The sequence below is a fragment of the Myzus persicae genome, unplaced genomic scaffold, assembly GCF_001856785.1.
Source record: "Myzus persicae strain clone G006 unplaced genomic scaffold, MPER_G0061.0, whole genome shotgun sequence".
Classification (NCBI taxonomy): domain Eukaryota; kingdom Metazoa; phylum Arthropoda; class Insecta; order Hemiptera; family Aphididae; genus Myzus; species Myzus persicae.
In genome coordinates this window covers 52429-72545 of record NW_019103874.1, presented here as the reverse complement: position 1 = coordinate 72545, position 20117 = coordinate 52429, and the positions used below count along the sequence as shown (strand labels likewise).

The 20117-nt window shown below is 31.2% G+C and overlaps 1 protein-coding gene across 1 annotated transcript in view; it reads left to right on the top strand.

Moving 5' to 3' along the window:
- LOC111035736 (tensin-3-like) overlaps nucleotides 1-16797 on the top strand; it is a 148476-nt gene extending 131679 nt beyond the window's left edge. The window contains exons 5-9 of the mRNA XM_022317479.1: nucleotides 15367-15486; nucleotides 15558-15946; nucleotides 16010-16198; nucleotides 16280-16451; nucleotides 16521-16797. Coding sequence (XP_022173171.1) covers nucleotides 15367-15486; nucleotides 15558-15946; nucleotides 16010-16198; nucleotides 16280-16451; nucleotides 16521-16730 — 1080 coding nt within the window. The 3' untranslated portion in view covers nucleotides 16731-16797. The remainder of the gene's footprint in view (nucleotides 1-15366; nucleotides 15487-15557; nucleotides 15947-16009; nucleotides 16199-16279; nucleotides 16452-16520) is intronic.
- Nucleotides 16798-20117: the final 3320 nt, after the last annotated feature.

The following is a 20117-nucleotide window of genomic DNA, read 5'->3' as shown; positions in this document are numbered from 1 at the left end:
CGTTTAATCGATCAATAGTGAGCTAATGGTCATTAAACATGATTTAGTAGCTCATGATTGGTACATTCAATTTTAGTGAACCATTAAATTAATCCATGATTTATGCAACTCTGCTATCGGCATTAGTCATTAGTATATTGCAGTCGTTATGATTGATAAAAAAAAAATAACAATAGGTAACCTAGTTATCAACGAGACAACTGCTAGCAGACATCAAAATAACTCTTACCATAATATTATGGAATATATTATATACTTTTAACAACAATTATTTAGATCACGTAAATTATTTATTTCTACATTATTAAATAACATGACTTGTAAAATTGTAAATACAAATTATTATTGAATAGGTACTTAGGCATAACAATTGGATAATCTAAATACATCGAAGTAGGTATTAACTCCATATTTAACCTAAACTATGTCGAGTTATTTAGTCTTGAAATAAATTACACAATCTGTTTCAAATACATACGATATCTACACTCAAGACGTAGTGGCACTTGTTTTTGTTTTCTAGTAATTTATTTAATTTTATGCTAAATTATGATGGTAAATGCAGACTGTTTTGAGCTTTAATCAAACACTTCAACATTAAAAGGTTACATAAAATCTATTACCCTAATTTATATTTCCATATTTCCATAAAAATCATTAAACATCATAAAACGTATTATTAATCTCTGAGCGTACAATTACTATAGATAGTGTTTTAAAACTAAAATGTAATAATAAGAACCTAATTATATTTTATATTCAGTACACTAAAACACCGTACAGATTTTGGTTTTGTAAATTTTAAATTTATTATTGAATAATATGCTGCAATTACACTAAATAGTATTACAATTGTCTACGTTACTTTTTTCTTATATAATTTGTAATGATAACTTTCACGTTGGGTAAATACACTCATTATTATAATTGATAGTGGCATGTTTAATATTTCAGTGCATTTTGTTCAACTATATTGTTGGATAGAACGAGCCAAACGTGGGCATGAACATTCATATACCTACACATTTCACTAGGTAAAATAAAATTATGTGTCACCATTCTCAATCATACAAATAAACGTCAATGGTTGTATAGATAAATTGTGTCTTCTCGTCGTACAACCGATGAAATATTGTTAGGCGATCGGGGCGGGTAAATGCTATAATTTATTGATCATCTGACCACGTATATACCTTCTATAACATTTATTCACCAAGAATTCCGTCCTTTAAACACATCACACCACAGAAACCACACGTCATTCATCATGTATTATATAATATTATAGCGTTTCGAGTCTCGTCACAAACGCGCTGACTGCGCCGCGGTCTCGCACACCCGCCGTTTTTGTGTACAAAACGCGTTACCCACCCGAGTCGATATAAATTTGTATTATTATTTTCACACCACATTCACATTAATTTTGTATTAGTTTTTCCACAATAATAGTATACATTGTCCACTACATTATGGGTACCTATACAGTATACGTCATGTATGTATATGTAGCGGGCACATACCAAACACGAATGCCTCTAAACGAAAAACCATTCATGAAAAAACGCTCACAGACCGTTCCGGATAACGATTTTATTGTTCAACGCATGTACCTACACGTACATTTGTTTGTGTTTGTGTGTGCACTGTGCATGTGTGTGTGTGTGAGAGAAAGAGAGGGTAATATGCCTACCTATATACATATTTTTTCTAACCAGACACTAGTTAATGTAGTTGCCTACACAATAATATACACTTCACATACTTACGGCGGTATGAAAAGACCGTGTTCACCGTAGGTATTTGTGGTCGCCACAGCTGAACCGACAACATATATACATAATATGATAAATATATATATATATATATATATTAAATAATAGCCTGGCGTGTACAAAACTCGTCAAGTGTTTGTGTTTTCGTGTTTGTGTGTTGCACACTTCGTGTATATATAGTTATAAAAAATTACTTTTAAAAAAACACGAGAGATAATAACAACTCTAATATATCACGTGTGTTTTGGACTAGTGAGTTTCGGTGCGTTTGACGTTACACCTATCTACCTACGACTTGTTTTCAACTAGAATTTAACAAATCCCCGCAGTAAAATCTTTAATACAGGATACGACATAACATAATATGAAGATTTGTTTTCGAAAACCTGTGACACAGAAATTGTCGATCGGCCGCAAAAACGTAGTATATTATAGGTATCTGCATGGGATCACTATTCATCATAACCAATCAAATCAATAATTTAGAGAAATGTATGTACCACATACCAATAGGTGTATCATTATGACGATGAGAAACTCGTGTGTAAAAAACTGTATAGTTTCGTTGCGTGTTTAAATCAGTTAATGAGATCTTAACACATTTAAGTTGTTCATTAACGGGTAAAAATTTAAGGTGTGCAAATAATACGAATTGGTAGCATCACGTATATCATTATAGCCGTCTTAGCATAATATGATATACGTGATTACTAAGAATAGGGTCGAGATAATTCACCGATTATAATATATTATCGTGTTGAAAGCCTGCATAACATTATCTGTTAACCGCGTGTACAAAAAACGTATTGTGACTTTAAGACATCTAATAACAATGATTAAGTAAATACACTGCAACATACAATAAACATTTTATGGGAATATGAGACCTGTATTTCTTACTATGTAAATTACTCATCCGCGAAGAACCTACGTATATTATAATACTATTATCTAGTACTATTCTCGCGGATTAACACTGAGGTGGAATTGCAGGCATCAATAAAACAAACATTGTCGAAGTATTTACCAAAAACGAATAATACGTGATTGAATTATGTAAATGCAGTAAGGTATAAACCATGTAATTTTCAATGCAATTTCATACATTATTGCATAGATTATTTTATGAATATAGTTTTATTTCAGAAAATAAATTGTTCGTGTATTCGCTAACGAGTACCTATAGTTAGTTAGTCATGCAATTTAGAATTCAAAAAACAGGTTTTAATCATTTTTCGCCACAGCATATCAGAATAATATTATAATTTTCTCCGTTGCTGCAGCAGCTGCAGATGAACTTAATTAATATATGTATTGAACACTAAAATACCTACACAATGATATCACTCGGCTTGTAAAATATTAAAATGTGAGGCTGAGACCGACGTTTATACATTTTTTTTTTGTACGATGACTTAAACTCGCATAATATATGTTGTACTGCACTACTACCTAATATAGTTACTTGAAATGCTGCGTTATAAACATGAGAATTTCATTTTAAACCGTGTGAACAAAAAATTTCTTCGAATTCAGATAGCAAACGGTTATTTCGTGTACACTATACCTGTAGGTGAAGAGAAAAAAAATAGAAACACTATAGACTGTGGTCTTACACGACTGCAGCTGCAGGCTTCGCGCGAAACTAACATAACATATACAACTGCGTGCTTTCCTCTGCATTTGTTCTAACGAGAAAAAATGAGATTCGGGGTAAAAATGAAATCAGGAATATATGGTATGGTGATAATATGGGCATCGTTTCTAAATTTTTCAAATATTTTCGTTTCATCGTGATACAAAAAAGATTCAATTTTCGTTTACGGCAAAATGCATATTTATTATTTAAATCCGTTTCAAAACAAATAATAATGTATCGAACTGTTTTTAATTGTTCTACTCGGAAAAAGTGGCTACAAATGTGTGGACCGCGTGAAAGTAACAATAATAATCGTATGTAGTTATTATTATTATTATTATTATTATTTTTTTTTAACAGATTAATTTCGTTTGAATAATTACAGAAATCGAGACTAGTGGCGAAACAGATGTGTTCAAAATATGATAAAGTTTTGATGAATGTTTAAGCTTAACTTTGCCTGTATCATGTAGATCTGTTAAAAAACTTGTAACCTGAATACGTGTTTTTATATTATACTTATATTATATAAGCGAGTGACGAAATATGTGGGTACTTGGAAGTTATTTTTCTAATTAAACATTATTACATGTACTCGAAAACGCGGGGTTGGGTTAGGTTAGGTTCAGTTATAACGATGTAACAATATGTTATTATGCGCGCCCGGCGGGTCGAAACCAATTTGATTTTTTTACAAACCGCAAGTAAAATATCACATTATTTGGCGAAAACCGAAAAAAAAACTCTTTTTCAATAGGGTGGGAACGAATAATACCCGGGGAATCGTGCACGTATAACGCGTGTGAGCATGTAACGTTCATGAATGGACCCGGATCGGGCACGAACGCACCTTTTGAACGCCGCACGTCTGAACCGGTTGCCGGCCACCGGAGAGGTGATTCCCACAGGCCGGCCGCCCGCCTGCCCGCCTGCGCGCCCAACTGCCACCGAGAGAGCCGCCGCCGACGCCGCCGCCGCCGCGACATGTCAGTAGGTATACGCACCGTCGTCGCTGTGGTGGTGTCGTGTGCGCTCGTCCGTCCGTCCGTCCGTCCGTCCGTCCGTGTGTGACCGTGTGTGGCCGTGTGTGTACCGTGTGTGTACGTGGTGAATTCATACGTGCTATACGACCTAGTCGGTGCGGTGTATATGTCATCGTATGTGCACCAATAAGTTGTCGCGTGTGCGTCACCGACAGTACCGGGTGAGAATGGCGTGACATGGGCGGCGTGAAGGGTTGCCAGCCGGCTTGGACAGGTGTACGGTACCAAAAGCTCACCCACCAGAAACCCACCGACGGATGTTGGTCGTTCTCTTGTTCCGGTTGCGGCAGCGTGCAAATGTTACAGGTAAATCAGTTCCAAGCACCAACCGGTCATCAAGACATTATATTTATCATATCTTTAGTGAAATATGATTTAAACATTCATCATCCAATACGGCGGGGTGGCTCATCCTGCCAGATAAAGTATGATGTTATGTATTGTGCGTTTCTTGGCAAATCCATTGTCCATGCCAAGTTTTAATACGTCCACTGTACAGATACTCTATTCCGCACAAGCGTCGATCATTTGATTTGTGGGTGTCCTTCTATTTTCATTTCGTTTCAGGATCGCCCGGGAAAGATTCACCTCGGTCAGCGTGTCGGACGATTTTTTCAAATTGTAAAAACAATATTTGGTAAACTCTTGAAATCGTGTTCGCCGCGTTTGTACGGCCTTTGCAGTTGTTTTTATTTCAGTCGCAAACTCTATAGTAGTTATTGTACGAACAAACTGCTGCCGAGAAAGAAATAAAAACACTTCTTTCTCGCGTCCAAAAATAACAATTCCGTAGTTATTATATACATGTTAGGTTATATATATATTATTATTGTTGTACACAGTCGACCGTTCGCCACGAAAAAATAAAAATCAATACTTAATGTATGAGTATATGTATGTTTAATTGAACGTTCAAATGTAGAAACTAATAACCTATACCTACATCAACTATAAAATATTTATTTATTTCATTCCCGTAGAGTACTACTGCACTGACACTAATATATATATATATATACCTAAATGTTAGCATTATTTTCCTTAAGCCATTTTCTTGGTTAACCACTTTCGATAATATCTGTCAATAACTATGATTAAGCACGTTATTTGATTATAAATCAAGGAGAAATATATTTAAAGCACACACGTCAGGTAATATGATAATACGGGGGGATGTGCTACTCAGATTCCCCAAGCAGATGGTCATATTGGTTGACTCATCGTCGTCTAACGACATTCTTTAAGCATCGCCTAGAGCTTACTATCATTCGTTTTAATTGACAGCATTGTTTTATTTTTCATACTGCCACTCAACAAAAAAGGAGTCCTTACATTATTTTATATTAATATTACTTTTTACAAAAAAAAATAAACCAATAATACACAAATTCAAATAAATTTCATTTAATTTAAGTCTTAAGAGGATGTCGGATTGTCAGCTCACTATTTGATTTCTCTTTTGGACACACGCACAACATTTTCCACTTAATAGAACACACCTTGTTTTCTAAGCTTTTATATTTAAGTGAATAACCTGTTATCAAACTTATTTTAAGAACATTATCTGTGCTTATACGTGGTTTTTTACAATATTAACATTGTTTGAGAGTGATAGTTATGTAAAATATTAAAATTTGAAAATGCCCATAATATATCACATAAAGATTGAAATATCTTTTAACCCAGATAATATTATTAACTTCATAATTGTAATATTTAGTATATTTTATATTGATCAATTCCTTCTGATATTAAGGCTAATGACACAAGATTGGTTTTCCTGAACGCAAATGCAACATGTTCCATGTGTGTCAAAGAGGTAAAAATAGTTCGTTGACATCCTCTTAAAAATCCATCCACTTAAGAACAACTATTAACATTATAATATATACAAGTATCGAAATATTTATTTTCCAATACCTACTAGGTATAAGTATGTATAAGAAAGGAGCACAATGTATTAATATAATATAATATACCATATATTATAGATCATTGATCGTGAGTGTCAGAATTCCATTACAATTTACAAAAGTATTGGAAGTTTTTGATCTTTAAATAGGTACCTATTAATTGTATTCATAACGTGACTAGTCCAACAAGTTTTTAAAAATTAGTTTCACATTTTTTTTTTTTATTATTATCTGTACTAGTAAAATTAAAAGCAATAATATTGTCCACCTTCCCAGACAGAGCACTATTGCCATACCTATGCCCACAATGCTAGGTAAGGGTCAACATAGGTCATTGTAGTTTAAAAAAATCCTCAACATAAAACCTGTATCTTCCTGAAATACCAAACGGCAGTTGGCCGGCCGGAAGCATTCGAGTGCAATGCCATGTAACTTGTGTGAAATAGACGTCTGGATTTTGTGAAAAACGCGTGTTGCGTTCTGATTTAGTCTTCGGGCAACATTTTATAATCACGCCTTTTGTGTGAAATGAGAAAAAAACTATCAAACGCAAAGGGTGATAAAACAAAAAAAAACGCAACACAAAAACTATGACATCCTCGAAAAAGCTCGAAACGTATAAGCAGATGGTTTATTAGGGACTGTTTTATTTTAGTGTAGCATGTAGTATGTTATTATAATATTCCAAGAGTATAATCTCAAATGCCCGGAGGATAGTAAAAACAATTGTGTGTATAGTGATTAATGTAAACCGGTGGCATATTTCGATAGTAATAAATTATAAAAATTATAATTTGTAATATCCATACTTATAAAGAAAATATTATTCATTAAAAAAATTACAGTAGGTATCTATGTTAAATAACACTATTATTTTTTTTAATATAAATTATGTATAAGTCAGGTGGGAGGTTCACTCTTATAGAGTTATACGTATAACATAAATACATGAAACTTAACATTATTAACATTTCCAATCCCTGTATGCATTGCTGCTATTTTCAATAAAATAAAAAAATAGCTTTTTATCTTAACACATCGTTTAATTTTATGGTAAAATTAACATTAGAAAAAAAATTGGTTCTCATATGTTCGTGAGAGTTAACAATAATTGATTGAAATTATTCGGTGTCAAATCGTATGTTATTACTTTACCCTCAGGTGTTTCTCGAGGAAGAAATCTTTCACCCATAATGTTTGCTTTAATTAACAAAATAACATTAAAAACGTCGTTACCTTCTTTTTTTTATGTGGACCTCAATTAGTCGGTTAACTTTACCAATATCTTATTATAGAGTTGGGTTTCATGTTTAACCGTAGTTTTAACTATCAATCACATTTTGATAAAATATACTGTAAACCACTAAAAACTGTTGGTTGTCAGACACCAGTACGAAATGTGTATATTATATATGTAATGAATTTAAATAAATTACCCTTTTAAAATCGTTATAATGTACCTTTGTGAGATCAATTTTGGAGTATGCAGCTTTTGTGTAGGATCATATACTTCATGTGGAAAGTATCAAAACAGTTCTTCAACATTGTAGCCTTTTTATTAAATATTAATCATCAACCTCGAAATTGTTCTCACTTATTATATTGGTCAATAAAGTCCAACTAGAAATATTAAACTTAGATGGTTGGAATATTGAATTTTTGTAAAATATTAAAAAATACACACAATATTGTGCTATAATACTATTTACTACAGGTTTCATATTAATCGATGACTGATAAGATAAAAAACAGCTTATCAACTTAAAACTATGTAAGAAACGTTCTTTTAGTATTACAATGTTGTTAAATTGTACAGTGCATCTCATTTGCAATAAGGATCCGTAAAAATTAGTTGGTTACATTAATTACTATCAAAAGTTCCGGACAAAAAAATAGCATATCACATAATGCAATTTAAATTAAAAGTATGCCTTGACATCATTTTTTACGATTTCCTTTTGTGATGAACCTCCAAAAACACGCACGCACCCCTGAATAGTTTTTTTTTATTGCAATTCACCCAATGGGGAAGTGTCTTTCAAAGTTAATAAAACAGCAGGGAAATTCTCCCAATGATTCATAACAAAATATTACAGCTGGTTGTTAATGCATTAAACTAATAATTTTATTTTTGAATTCAAGTATACTCTAGTATAATTATGAGCAGGATGTAAAAATGTGTACAGAAAAATCATTTTTATATAATATAACTATAGCTGATCTCATACACTTCGTTGTTTGTCAAAAATGGCATCTCTATATGAAACTCACCGCTTGTGATGATGCGAGCAGTATATTATCGAATAGGATCCCGCAAGGTGGGTACATTTTCTGCAAAAGTAACTAATGGCAACCAATTAACAAAAAAAATATACTAATTTCCACTAAATATATTTATATTTCTCATTTTACCAATAGCAACCATTTATAAACAAAAATTTTCTTGGTAAACATCACTGTTTGAACACCTCCTCGGATTGAACCCACCTAGTCTATTTGTGATCATTCTGATCTATCATTCAGGGAACCACTCAAACACACAAAAAATGTCATTCAAAATCGGTCAAGCCATTTAGGCAGCCATAAAGGACATACAGACATACAGACATTCATATATACATGTATATATAAATTTATAAAATCTCTTAGAGTTAAATTGTATCTCAAAATATACCATTGAGGATCTTAAAAACTATAGGTATATTATATTATATATTATATTGTTACTATAGGTAGCTGTATTTATCAGGATAAATAATACCGATATGGGCAATCCGCCTGCTGAGTAATAAGTAATAACTAATAAGTAACTTTTTTTCTTACTTAAACTAATTTCGATAGTAAATAAATGAATATGTGGTAATGATTTTAATATCATTAATAGTAAGCCACCTTAAAATAACTGATTTAATCTATATTATCTAAATCTAAACCTTTTTTGAATCGTCCAAATCGGTCGAGTATTTTTTGATTCTATAATACTCCTCAGCCATACACTTTGCTTTTTATATACTATTATAATATAGTTATTGCCTGTAACTTATATTCTAAATTCTAATACTCTTACAAGTTTACGACCCGCCCGAGATCTTAAGTAATATAAGTGCAAAATTTGATGTGACATTTAGATATAGGAAACTCGACTAATATTATAGGTACCAGCCTAGCCGTCTATCTATTAAAATCTACGTATACTCATCGTTTCCCTTCTATTTCCGCTTAAATATTGTCAAACTCGGTCGAGTATTTTTTTTAATATAAACCTCAGCCATACGTTCACTTTATTTCTAATAAAAATCTAATAGCTTTTACTCAATTTCACAGAATTTTACATTTATGTAGAATAAAAGTTTTATCAGACTAAATGACAAAATAAAACACAATACAAAAAATGATGTCCAATCATAATAACTATTTTATTATCTGTAACCAATGACAACCCTATAAATAAACAAAAAAACCACTCAATTTTCGTGAGCCGAAAAGAAATTCCTGTGTGAGCCTACCTAGCTATAGCCACCTGTATCTAGGAGTTTTATAGTTAATAGCGGACTAAGAAGGAAACATTAATTTTTATTTTATACATATGTATAGATTTAAGTCATAGTCAGTGTTTTTAAAGTTTTTTGTTTCTTAATCAAAATATTTTCCTTATTTTCAGAGATTTACATAAGTACAAAATAACAGTAGTTTTCTAAAAAAAACAATTATTGTATAATATGTTCTTCAAAAAGCTTATTTGAATTTAAAATGACGTTGGTATATTTTATATAATTAACTAGTAACTAAAGTATATTTTAAGATTAATAGTTGTATTATTAGACAGTAGACACGGCGCTCAGCGCTCAATATATTCTATACACACATTAATAACAGATGTTGTTTAATAATACATGTTTCCTTTCATAAAATGTTAATCACGTCAAGCCTTGTTAACATAATTAAGTTATTAATTAATGATTTGCAAAGAAAATTCTATAGACCGTATACTTATTAAGACAAATTAATATTAGTCTGTTGGTCTTATTATTTAAAGCTACTGATAAGTGCCTACCAGCTTTTAAATTAAATATAGATAATTAACCAAATGTTGAGCCTACTTTTGTACTATACTATATTATTAAGTTATGATTTCTGGTACAATGTCTATAATATGGTTTACGATTATAAAAGAAAAACTTATAAAAAAACATTAGTATTGGTATCAATGTAATATTATAATATAATGGAAATACATCTTAACATTAAAATAATTATTGTAATTGTTTACACCTAACATTTTTTTCTGGTCTAATAACAGGAGTAACTTTTACGCAAATAATCAAGATTAAAGTTTGAAGTTTCACTTCCATATGTTAAAATAATAATGCATTAATGATTAAAATACATTCATCTTGGCATTCATTATCATTATTACTTATTGTCGTTGAACTATACCATAAACCATTAATGAATCATGTTTATATAAAAATAATCTCTGTGTATAATATACCTACATTACTAAAAGCTGCAAAGATATTCTCCTGTACATAAACAGTTCCGGTATATTATTTCAAATACTAAATTTTAGTCACCCAAATTGAAAACTTTAAGATTTTCTACATCATATAATAAGTAAGTATATGTTTTTATATGTTTGTGAGGTAAACCATACGCATGAAATTGTTAAGCAAACGAATATAAAACCGCTACAAGGATAATATATAATGATTTTTTTGGTTGTGACTTGTTCAAATACGGTACTACCACGATAGACATATGATTAATATAAAATATAATAAATATAATTACAATAATTACATATACATGTAACATATTATATTGTTTTATATATCTGTGGTGCAATCACAGAGTCGTGTTCTAACATAATATGTGCTTATGCATTTATCGTTTCCTTTATAATTAAATAGTTGGTAGGTACATCTGACCATTTGCGCGGGCAATAAAAAATAAAAATATGCCTGTTCAGCCTGTATGCCGTGAAAGTGCTAATTTGCAATAATTACCCATAAGAATACATGTACAATATTATATAGGATGTCGTTAGGCTCGATATATGTATGTGTGTGTGTGTGTGCGGTGGATCAATGTCATAAACTTATAACCCAATTTTCCTCCGCAGAAAGCCGTTAACGGCGGCACCTGCAGGACATCTCGACGATGGTGACCGGAGGCCAAATTATCAATGTAAACCATTGATTATATATACTAGTTTTTATAATAATCAATGATAATACACACTTATGATGATAATAATAATAGTGCAATGGGTAGTCGGCGATGGCCAACGAAATTGCAGCCTCCATACGACTATGGAGGGGTATATGTGGCAAACAGAACAGTAGCAAATGCACTACACTGCGCGTATCATTGGTGTGTGCTGTGTATTATTTATACTTGTGTTGGCATAATAATTAAATAATAATGACGTGTAGGTACAATGCCAGCGTACACACACACACACACACACACACACACAAAAGCTTGAATAACCTCCACGATGGCGACGTCCAATGATTTTATTGTAATAATCTCATTCCGGCGGCGGTACAGCCTACTATAAACGTGTTCACGAAAACAAAAGCGAAAAATTAAAGAAGAGCAAACGACACCTAACAGCTTACAGTCTAACACTGCAGCATAATGCATTCGTGATGTAAAATGTACAATGAATGTTTATGCAGCACGATCTGTCTTTGTTATTATTCATTTGCAAGTTTTTTTCCCTCGTCACTCGGATTTATTGTTAAGATCGTAATTTTTTATTACCATTTCGGAGAGATACAATTTTGTTCCAAAGCATGTTTCCCGTGGTAAATTGTTTCGATTAAATCAAAATATGGACCTATTATGGTATAGGTTCCTATTATATGTTTTGTATGTTTTTACCAAAGATTTATAAACTATTATTATTTCGTTTGCCTGCAGTTAGGTAATATAGTTAGATCAAATCTACTGAACGTAAAACGCTAACTGTTAATCAGATATTATCGTTTACGTACTCGTCACGATAGTATCATAATATAAGAACGAGCTGTATAATATACACCTCGTGCGTGTATAATAGTACAATATTTTTCGGACACGCGCTGTGGTGAAACGTCAAGTTCAGATTTCGTTTTTAGCGCAATCAATAAAATGCATTTTTTCTCCAGTGCTACGATTTCGCTGCCCTTCTAAAGTGTAACCGATAACCATTAACCACTGCGCATAGGTACCACGGTAGGTGTACACCGACTGCTGCGGCGGCGATGGCGGCAATGATGCCCGGTAGCGCGGTGTCGGTTCGCCGCCGCCGCGCCGCCCGCAGAGCACATTCTCGTCGAAATATGTATGGAATGCAGTCTTGCGCGCGGTACCTACCCACGCTACCACCCTACCGACCGTCCTCCAAGCGTACGTACGCTATCGTCGCGGTCGTCGTCGTCATCGTCGGACAGCGAAGTAGAACTGTAGGAGGAGAAGAAGAAGAAGACGACGACGACGACGACGAAGAAGCGGCGGAAAAGAGGATTACGTGCGTGGAGTCGTGCAGGGGAGGGGTGGGAAGAGGAGAAAAAAAACCATACAAACATGGACCGAGGCGGCGGCGGAGGAGACGACTGTTGCGCTTAAAGTAGTGTGTCGGTCGTGCAAGGGAGGAGAGAAGTGTGTGCAATCGGCGCTTACGGTCCGCCGCCGCAGCCACCGCGAATGTTCGTTTATTCCCTCCCACGACATATAATAATATTATTATAATATGCAAATATTTATACTGGGAAAGAGTTGTTGTGCGTGCTGTTTGTGCAGAGTGGGGTGCACGTTGTCACTCGTGTGCTCACCCGAAATAAAAATGAAAATTATTATTGACGACGACGAGTTTTTGGCCGCGTTATACTTATAATATTTATAGTACCTATTTAGTTATGATAATAATAATATGCGCACGCTTATTTTTGTGGTGGCCGCACCACCACGCATGTAATAACGGCAATGCGCCGTATAAGTAATCTCGTTCCCTCCACACCACCGCGCAGGCACTATAATAATGTAACATTCGCATTGGTTTTTTGTTGTTTTTTTTTTTTTTGTTTGTCTCGAGAATTTAAAAATATCTACGTCGATAATTTATATTTTTCACCGTTGACATTTAAAACTAAACTAGTTTCGGTGAGGTGAGGTGGCCAGAGCAACGGTTTTTTAACAGATCAACTCGTTTATTATTTCGTAGGATATGAAAATGTGTTTTTTATAATATACGGCATGTTATTATATTATACTGGACCTCGTCAAAGATATTTACGAAAAAATGATATCAATATTGTTATTGTGAACACCAAGAAACTTGCAACAGAATAAAAAAAAATGTCTGCATCTAAGATGAAGATTTAAAAATATAATACAACATGATGTAGTGTTTAAATATCAACTAGTTCAATTTTTTTTTCATTTCATTGAGGTTCAATAATTAAATTTTAGATTTATAAAAATACTAGGTACTTTACAAGAAAAATAAGCATTTGTAATGGTTATTGTCCACAAATTAAATAGTGCCACCCTATAATAGTGAATATTCAGAAAAATAAATCATATTTGATAATAAAAAGTTCTCCTTATATTTCTAAATGGAATAAGTTAAAAAGAGATTACTCGTTCAATCATAAAGATTTTAAATGATCCGATATCAAAATATTGCTCGTTTATAAATCGGCTTACCCATCATACAAAGCCTCGAAGGACTATAGAAGACTAGAAAACCCTTAGGAGTACCTACAGAAAGCCATTTAGTACCATAATACAGATTGAATTTCTTTCTTGTCCCGTAGAATCCCATACATGGAAATATTATAAAATAATATTAGGTTCAACGTAGAAATAATAAGCTCAGTTCATGATATTCTCGTAATTCGTTGGATCGTAAGTTGCATCATACATAGTTACACTTATTCAATCAAAATAATACTAAAATAAACGGTATTTACCGTTTGCAAAAAACCGTGATTTTATTTATATTTCGATTTAATGATTTTAAACATAATAATATGTCGTTCCCAGGTCTTCAAAAAGAATGCAGACATCCCGAATAAACAATTATTTGTTAACACAAGACACATTTTTTCAAACTGAATCCTCTAACACTGGTTTCAATCGCCTTTAAAAATTTGTATTATTCTTCATGCCTCTGGACTCATAAAAGAAGCACCTCTAGGATATACGTTTATTTATTCATGCATCTTACTGAAAAATAGTTTAAGTTGTTGTATAGTGGATTAAGGAGTTGAATATATGTAATATATATATAGTTGCATATTTCATAATGTACATAGGTAATAAAATATGGTACATTAATACTTGATAGAGCTGTCATTGTTTTAATTAGACCACATACAGTGATAATTAGGTTCAAGATGACTTAACATACTTTTTTAAATAAATTCCGTTACGAAAAAAAAATTGTTTTATGGTAGATATGTTATATTAAAATCAATTAACATTCACTGATCTTTTGCGCGTTACCTATTTTACTAAAACAATAATCCACAACTTGATTTTAGGGAATACAGATTGGTGTTGATATGGAAATAGCCACTTTCGATTCCATCTCTAACGACTCGTAAACATATTATACATTTGACTACATACGTCTAGTAGAATAACGAGATATGTGAAATCCAGAGAACCTATAAGATGTCTAGCGAAAGTTAATTTAATTGTCGATAGGTAGTAAATTTAAAGTCAACCTAGGTTAACCTAACCGTAAGACTTATCTGTTATCAGCTTATAATCTCTTGTAATATCTGTCAATTTTTAAGATATTGGCACATTACACCTAGCCAGCGAATAACATTTTATCGCATTAGGTCCTTGGGATATAATAGTACATACTATTACATTTACATATTATACAGATAGTACAAATTATCAAAATATATAGTAGACATGAATACCTAAGTTACACATATTCAACATATTTAAGTACCAGGAATTTTAGATAACTAACCTACTTTTTTTATTTTCAGGCTGAAGGATTAAATTCTATTGTGGGAAATGCGTTTAGAATGGCGTATGCTGCCCAACTGGAGCTGGAGAGACGATCGGTGACGAACTCGCCAAAAACCAATTTGAACAATACTTCTTGGGTAAATTCAAAATTCAACTAAAAACGTTAAACGTATATACATAAAAACATTTTATTGCAAATATTTTACAGATGAAATTAAACGATAAATTAAATGTACAACGAATCCATAATGGCTCTCCGCTGTCGAAGAAACTTATCGAAACTCCTAAACCAACTCCACCAACCACCTTACCAGGCGTACGTCCTTTTGACCATGACAAAGGCTTAGATCTCACGCCAGGACAATTTTCTACACCAACTAGTAGTGACGACAGTCCTGATTTAAATACATACAAACGTATGTTGGAAAAACCCCCATTAATTAAACGTTTAGCCATGGGCCTATCCGTACACAACAACTGTTCTAACGAAGACTGGTATCCACTAGTTTGTAGCTCCTCTGTATCAAGCTCGCCGTCTACTAATAGTGATGATTGCAGTACACCTGAATCTTCTCAGGATAAATTAAAAGACAATAGGTAACGTCCGATGACTATTTTTTACACACATTTACATTCATTAACTTGTTATTAATTTAATAGATTAACTCAATGTAGTGCACGATCACCGGATTCGCCTACGAATATCAAACTTAAAAATAATTTGATTTCAAATGGTATGGACAAAACTCCAACTCCTCCGCCTTTGCCAGAACGATCAGATAGTCTTCTGGATAAACCAGAAGAATGTGAATTAAAAAAAGCCCCATGGTTTCAAGCTGGAATTCCAAGGTAATAAATTATTAAATCACTTTAAAACATATTATACATTTTAAATATCATATTAATCTTATTCCTGTAAACGTAATCTAGAGAAATAACATTGGAAGTTTTGGGACAAGAACCAGTAGGAGCTTTTATGGTTCGTGAAAGTACCACCAAACCAGGGTGTTTCGCATTGTCGTTAAGAGTACCTCAAGAATTTCATCCTCTAGGAATCGCTCATTATCTAATACTCAGAACGAACAAAGGGTTTAAAATTAAGGTTTAGCTTATACAAATTTTATTGTAAAGAAATTGAATGATTTTGACTAAATTGAACAAATTTTAACAGGGTTTTACGAAGGAATTCACAACGTTAACCGCATTAATAACACATCATTCAGTAATGCCAGAACTACTACCTTGTCCCTTGTCTTTGAGCCGGTACAATCCAACATTTGTAAAATCTGATTCCAATCAGGATTTTGCAGATATTGATGCGGATCCAGATTACAATACGCTTGCAGATTTTAGAAAAATGATGGCCGATTTAAATGTATAAACTTCTCAAAATAAATTAAATTAAATTAGCCAAAGCAATATTATATTAATTAAAAAAGATTTTTATTCTTAAATTTAAATATAATTTTTAAATAACAATAATAATAATATGAGTCTTAAGTAAAAACAAGTTAAAATTAAATACAATACATTTAATATACAAACCATCAGTTATATATTATATAACTATCACGTCTTAAAAAGACAAAAGACCACCAATGTTTTAATTTTAACTCATTATTACAATATTCTTTTTTTATCATTTTCCAACATTATGTATGCATATTTTACAATTCGTAAACATAAAGTGTATTCTGTTTGAATTTGAACTGTAAATTCAATCAATTAAAAATGTGTGTTATTTTAATGTAAAAATTATAATAATCCAGTTAATTTTATAATATTTGTAACCATGTATAAATTATTGTAATATAATTTTATAAATTTACAATTTTTTGAAAATTATCAAAACATAATTTGTTAACTACAAAAAATAATGTCAAATTATGAGCATATTGAAATGTATAATTTTTTGTAAAGTAAAAAAATATTATTATCATTCCTAGTCTCGTGTGATAGATATAAAAATAAATGTAAATAATATAATAAATATTTATTCACAAACTAATTATAATTTTAGTTGTTTTAGATATAACTTTCTTGAAACCATTCTCCGAAATAATGTTAATTATATATATATTAATTTCAATATATATGTTTTTTACCGTCGATGGCTGTGTTCCTATAATATACAATAAACTTACCTATATCAATTCCAAATTAATTATTGGATTATGTAAGAATATGATAATGCATGTGATCAAAATATATAGAAAATAAAGAAATTCGAATTGTATAAAAATGATTATTTTTTATATTTAATGACTTGACTACAAATTTTAGATTCTAGAGCGATGAATAAATTGATTTTACAATGATGTATGTTTTTTTCGTGTCTATATTCACGATAAATATTAATAAAATGCTAAAATGCTTCGATTTTCAACTTTCATGGTGGTTTCTGATACAAAATTGGATCTAGTTAGGCACTTTGTACTTTTCTGAGGTTAAAATTGAAAATTCTCAATATAACATTTGTTTAAAAAAACATATATATATACATATAAATATATAACACCGATACTTGAAATGTTCACAAATTGTTTTTTAGTTTGATACTCTATAAATATCGATAAAAAAATTTTAAGTGTTCAAACTAACCTCCCCCCTATAAACATCTAATTTCCTAAGTTTCCGGGATTAAGACGAAGAAAGAAAATCATACGATATAAATACCATATAAGTATATACAATATTATAGTAATTAATGATATAATAAATGCAATGTTTGTGATAGAAATTAATTCAACCTATCTTGTTATTAAAAATTGAAAGCTGACATCTTAAATTCAACTGTACCGTTACTACATATTATTATTCATGATGTGTCTAATTTACTAAACCGTTTATTTTAATGTGTTAATAGCGCTGTAGATAATATATTATTATTCGAGAGTACGGTAAGTTAATTACTGTAGCTTATAGGTATACATAATACAATTTTAGTATTGAATATAGGTAATTAAAAAAAGCTGACATCATTTAAGTTTAATAGCATTTATGAGTATCATCAAATATGTATTGTTAGAAATAATAACACATTGACATAAAAAAAAACATACAGCTATATAGGTAACGAAATATTTGGATTATGGACTATTTGTAATATATTTACTCATAGTATCGATCTAAATGTTCCTAAATAATACTAAACCTTGAGGTATTTCGTACTGAATAGTCGTATATACTCGTTTAAACCTAGATCAAAATAACCCTTTACGTTTTTAATTATTTTCTAAAAATATATATATAATTACTTCGTTAGCATTTAACCATTATTATTCTCATGTACCCAAAAATGTTAATAGTTTAAATGTGATGTTATTTAAATAGTGGTGGATTTAACGATCGTCTAATCTGAAATTTTATATGTTCTTTTAACTTTAAGTGCCAATTATTTTTTGAATTGTCGGTAGGTATAACAAAATAACTAATACAAGTTTTGTTGTTACCGCAAACTTGTTTAAAAGTCATCAGAACAGTTAGATGTTTCTACTTATGCTTTAGAAAATTAATGAACTAATGGCTTCTTCAAAGTATCAACTAGAATCTATAGGTATATAGCCTCGTGTAGGACACTTCCAAATGTATTTTTTTAGTTCATTGCTAACTAACAATTAAGTATATAGACAGAAAAAATATCTACATACAAATATATTATAAGTATTAGGTGGTTATAGTGAAGGTACTATCTATGTAAAAAGCTTAGGTATTGTTTATATATATTACAGATTCAAAATTGTAGATAAATACGTTTATACAAAGTAGGTAAGTATATGATAATAATTATATAATTTATCTATTTCTTAATGACTACTTAATACAGAGATTACTTATAGGTAGATATGATAGGTTCTTAATGTAGGTATTATATCTAGTATATAGAACTTACCTTATTTTATGAGTTATAGCTATGTAGGTATTGAATTAGTTGTTGTAAGTAGTGTTAAACGACACATTATATACTGAATACGAATCTATACGCAAAAATGGTAAAAAAAATACATTGGTAGGTACTATATTTACATAAAATGCATAGTTATAATAATTACTTCGATATAATTAGTGAACACGTTCTCATAACGACAAAAAAAAACTTGGCCCAGTAATATACTAATATAACATTTACCTTTGAACAAACAAACAATGCCACCATCAAACCGTATATTAATACTAGTGTTTATTATAATATATTTGCATTAATAACTGACATGAAACAAAATATACGATAAAATGATTGTCTCCATGAGATCACATATGTTGTAAAACCAAATCTAATTTTATTATTTTCGTATGTGTCGCTCTGCTGTATGAGTGTACTGTGTTGAGTGTAGTTGATCAGAGTATAATAACTAATAAGTTTTACATTTGAATTCAATAATATAAATCAACAATAATAATCATTGTAAGCTAATAACAATTATGAGTGGAGATGGTTTAACTACTGCCTAAGCAATACAAGTTGTTTTTTTAGCGTAGTTTGGAATTTGTAGGTAGGTACAATTGAAGATAAAGATATAAAAGATATAAATTCGAATACTAGAGATTATTGTGTCATGTCTTATGGATGATCCTGAGGCAATACGAGCTTCTATTTTGAAATAGGAACTACCCAAACACCCTTAAAAATTCAAAATGTTTAAGAATTTTTATGTGCCTAACTACATCAAAATTTGAAGCAGACATTTTTGAGTTATAAATCTTTGTGTACCAAGCATAATATATATACTGTAATGATTTAAGTAAATATAAGGGCTTCGATAATTTT